Below are 4,820 nucleotides of genomic sequence, written 5' to 3'. Positions count from 1 at the left end.
AAAGTCCGTGAATTCGGGCGACTTGGCCATTTTTGTTTCATCTTTATTTCTAAAAACAAAATACACCTCTTGGAAAGATCACTTTGATCTTGTGTTGAGGGTATTTTCTGCACTTCATTGTGTTCTTGGTTTATAAACATGAACTAGTTGAAGTGGTTGTTTCTAGTATACAGATTCTTGTACCCGTAGAAGGAAGAATAACAACCACCTCATCACTTTCCATCCATAACATTCTTACAAACTATCACCTTCACGGCAACCGTAGACACATCTAAAACTATGTTATTAGCACTTAAAGTCGTCTTCCTAAAGTTTATAAGTTATAAAATTGAAATCTTGACTCTGGCTCGGTCGATAAATGGATTAATGCCTCCTCTATGAAAAATTTAACCAAAACTTTAATGGAACTTATTCTGTTTGATTATAATACACATATACAATGATACATTTATGTGTCTTTATTTACACACAATATATGGACTGACTTGATTAATTAGCCTTGTGCACAGCAAGCACTCAAGATTTCTCTTATATCTGGATCATCCCCTGCTTCTTTGTCCTGTCACAATCCAGTAGATATATTGAAAATAAAGAATTTTCCATATTTCATAGGATAAAATCAACCGGGGAGTAGCCCATTTTGCGTTATGTGAAAATCTAAAGTCGTAGAGCATGAACCATCGGGTTATTATCACTCGATGACAAACTGTTTAACGGATTGGTGCATATAAACTCTGTATCAAGATTGAGAAGATGGAGGGATGGAAAATTAACCTTGTGTATGTATGTGATGTTATTTTTACCAGGACCTGCAACGATAATTCCTCCTTGTCGCCTGACAATTCAACAAGCAAATTAGTGCACATTTATCCCGGTAAATAGTCTAATAATGTGGCGAAAAGACATGCTACCAGCACTAAACATGCATCTATGCCGAGATTCTAACAACCAAGAGTGTCATATACACCAAACTTGATTCAGTGCTTGGGAGTTGACCATCAAAATCGTGCAACTTTTAGACATAGTAAATATCGTCAAATTGCAAGATATTTACTCGCCCTATTAGCTAACAGATCAGAAGATAATAGCATCTGCGGAAATTGACCTACCAGCCACCTCGTGTCCTGGTGTCCTTTTCGAAAGAAAGCTCCCAATCTTGTCTGTAGCCATCCATATATGCTTGTATTATTTTCAGACCTGCCTATATTTGACGTAAATAAGAACAAAGGAGAAGAAGACCACTATTAGAATACATTGAGAAGCTGGCGATGTTACACTCCATGAGCATGATCTAGTTTGCATACCCCCGGAGTGAATGTGGTTGTAATGCCTGACACAAATCTCAGAGCCTCATAAGACCTATAGCTCGGATCAGCATAAACTTCTGAAATAAGAACGAACCTAAGTAAAGGTGTCACTTTTTGAAAGACCGCAGATGCAGAAAAATTTGAAGAAACAGCTAAATTTTACTGAAAGTGATCAGGAACGAGAAGTATACGCATTAGACAAAGACAAAATATATCATATATCCCTCACTGCGTCACAATGTTAATTCTACGTATGCTAAAACTTTTCTTTTAGGGGAAACTGTAACTTAAAGTGCAGTAGCGTTCGAGGTCACTGGCCTTGTGGAGCATATATATTATATATCATTTGGACATTTCTAGAACTCGCTACGTACTTACAGTAATCGACACTGAGCCACTGGTGGACACAAAAGCGCCTCTTACTCAAAACTTACCTCCTTTAAAGTTTGTTTGCTCGTAGAATTTTCTGGCCTGGACAAAAGAAAAAGAAGGGGATACAAGTCACAACTCAATCCAGTTTTCGCATGAGGTTAATGAGCGCCAAACAGAAAAGAAGCAAACGACAGCAGCATAAGTTCAGATGAGCTAAACAAAAGAAGGTCTTTGTAATAGAGAAAACTTTGTATTGTTCGTACACAGTGTGATTCTGAGAGTTCAATAAGCAAGCTTTAAAGCACAATGATGTTTTCGGTGGAAAGCAAAATGCTAGGTGTCATAACCGTTTTAAGAATTTTCTCGAACGGAAAAGAATAACAAAAGCAAACCATGGATAAGCAACACAGTGCACGAAGCTTCGCTGCTATATACCTGATCAACAGTACCAGGTCCAATTAAAACGAGTGCAACTCCAGCTGCATCCATCTTATCCTGTGATGGAAGACGGTATAAGGATGTATACTATAGTGGTGATCAAACTAAAAGGCTACCTTCAACAACAGATGGTGGAGCTTAATGATATGTCCACTCTCATCTTTGTGGTCAGAAATCAGAATAACTTGATGGACGAAGACATAATCTAACTAAATGATAGAAACAAAATCCATCGACCAACACGATCTTCATACTATGATTGATATGCACGTTATGATAGACAGTTAGACAATGCAACTTATGCTATTCCCACGACTTAACCCCCCAGTATTAAACAAGGATACTAGCTACTAAGACTAGTCATTTGGACCATGGAAATACGTTAGTCAACAAGGATACGAAGCACGCCTCACACAAGGTACTCTAATGAAAAGAGGTTTTAATCTAAGAAGAACATGTTTACAAGAAAAATGAAAAACTGTAAATGTAGCCAAGCAGAAGCATTACCTTCTCAGCTGCAAGATAATCAGCTCTTATACGACAAAGGACACATCTGCAATCAGGAACTAGAATAAGTAGAATATGCTTCACCAGTACGCGCTTTTTGATAACCAGTTTTTGAAGAAATAGAGCATAAAGCCACTGAAAGATTACCCAAAATGACGAGCAAAGGCGACGACTGCTTTCCTATCTTTCCACAAATCTGAAATAGGTATTCCTTGTCCTTTCAGATCAAATACTTGAACATCGTCCAACACATTGATGGTGTCCTCACTCACCACTGGATTCTCTGTTCCTATTTCAACCGGTATTCAGAGAATCATTAGTTTAGAGAATCATTTGCACCCAAGGATGCAGGCCTAGTGGTCAATGAAGTGTTTTAAGAACCGTGAGATCTAGGGTTCAATTTCCAACTGAAACTAAAATATTAAGTGATTTCTTCTCATTTGTCCACGCTTTGTTGGACAAACCTGTACTGGCGGGAGTTAGTTGGTACCTAATGGAATTAGTCGAGGTGTATGCAAGTAGGCCCGGACACTACGGGTACCTCATCAACGACTAGTTTAGTTTTCTGCTTAAGCAAAACCAATACATCACAATATCAAATAACAACAAAAACAACAAGTCAAATATCCTACAAGCTTATCTGTAGAGTTCGAGACAGCTAATGTATTTATTCATGCATCCACCATTAAAGGACGAGCGACTCTGGTGCAGAGCCACCATTATAATTAGTAGTAGTATTCAGTACTCGCGAAGTTTCTTATGATATCATTGCATCTAATTTACATGGTATAACATTGAGATAAGCAACCGGTACTCACCCGAACTATGGCCAAAGTTGCTACGACACACTCCAAATTCACAGGTGTCCTATTACCCCAAAAACTCAATTTTAGCATATTTTTGTCACCCTTTTGTGCTGACATGACACCTTTATTATATAAAATGGAGCCTACTTCAACGGTGTCATGTCAGCTAAAAATGCTGACAAAATGTGCCACATCAGCTAAAAGGATGATAAAAATATGCTAAAATTTAGTTCTGGGATAAAGGGCCCCTGTGAAATTAGAGTGTGTCATAGCAAATTTGGTCATAGTTCATGAGGGTACTAGATGCTTTACTCTTATTGTAAATTTCTATGGCCCACATAATTAATTTATTTATTGATTTAATAATAATTGAATAAGTTAAATCCTTAATCTATATGGAAAATTACCTAGTAGGATAATTACTGACTCCTAGTAGGATAATGATTGTATCCACCAATCACGTTGATAGAACGTGAAAACATAACTAACTATTCCCATTATAAAAGGGTCCTCTCTCTGCCCAAAAGAAGAATAAGCTCCATCACAATTATTCTGAAAGTAAGGTAAAGAGAGAGAAACAATTCAGTGCTCTGTTATTATGCTTTTGCTTCCGCTAAAACCATAGAGAATTCAGGTAAGTAATTCTTTATTGAATTACTGTTATTATGTGTATGTGAAAATCATTAAGTTCAACGTTCCTGAATAATACAAAGGATTATGGATAGGATTGTTTATGTATAAGATTGTTTAAGTTTATATAATCCGTTTTATTCTTACATGTGGTATCAGAGCCTTGTTTTCGGAACAAGTGATTTTCCATTAAAATTAATGTCTCTTCAGATCTTGTGAATTTTAATTATGTTTGTTAGAAATTTCACAATTATTGAATCACGAAATTTGAAATATTGATATTATTATAATTGATTCAATTTAAAATAACATAAGTTTAATCTTTGTTATTTTAAATATTAAAGAAACAACTCTTTGTTGTTAGAACGTTGTAGTATGCAATAATAAAATTTATTATTTCTTAATATAACTTGGAATCATATATCTAAGATTTGTTAATCAACAAAGTGGTAATTCCAAAATAAAGGTTAAAGTTTAAATTAATTACCCATTAATCTTGATGCTTATAATTGATCTAACAATTATGGGTAAATTAAATTTTTGGTCATAAGACATTTGTGGATCACCCAAAGGTTGATTGTTTGTTCGTATGACCAATAAATATTAAAGAGATAATTTTGATGTATTGTTAGTTTTATTTATTTATCCAAAGATGATAAATATTATTAATTGATGCATTAAATATTATCGTTTTGTGTTAAATATATTTTAAGCATCATTATATTTAAAGTTGTATTTTGATGTTTCACCCAAAGGAGAA

The 4,820-nt window shown here is 35.2% G+C and overlaps 1 protein-coding gene across 1 annotated transcript in view; it reads right to left on the bottom strand.

The window, feature by feature from the left end:
- Positions 1–359: 359 nt before the first annotated feature.
- The window catches only part of LOC107842924 (thioredoxin-like protein AAED1, chloroplastic), an 8,112-nt gene continuing 3,651 nt past the window's right edge, over positions 360–4,820 (bottom strand). The window contains exons 2-9 of the mRNA XM_016686977.2: positions 2,772–2,913; positions 2,625–2,670; positions 2,115–2,174; positions 1,742–1,778; positions 1,305–1,384; positions 1,110–1,201; positions 775–835; positions 360–559 (exon numbers count right to left, since the gene is read on the bottom strand). Coding sequence (XP_016542463.1) covers positions 494–559; positions 775–835; positions 1,110–1,201; positions 1,305–1,384; positions 1,742–1,778; positions 2,115–2,174; positions 2,625–2,670; positions 2,772–2,913 — 584 coding nt within the window. The 3' untranslated portion in view covers positions 360–493. The remainder of the gene's footprint in view (positions 560–774; positions 836–1,109; positions 1,202–1,304; positions 1,385–1,741; positions 1,779–2,114; positions 2,175–2,624; positions 2,671–2,771; positions 2,914–4,820) is intronic.

Source organism: Capsicum annuum, chromosome 9 (assembly GCF_002878395.1).
Source record: "Capsicum annuum cultivar UCD-10X-F1 chromosome 9, UCD10Xv1.1, whole genome shotgun sequence".
Lineage (NCBI taxonomy): Eukaryota > Viridiplantae > Streptophyta > Magnoliopsida > Solanales > Solanaceae > Capsicum > Capsicum annuum.
This window is presented reverse-complemented; position numbering and strand designations above follow the sequence as displayed.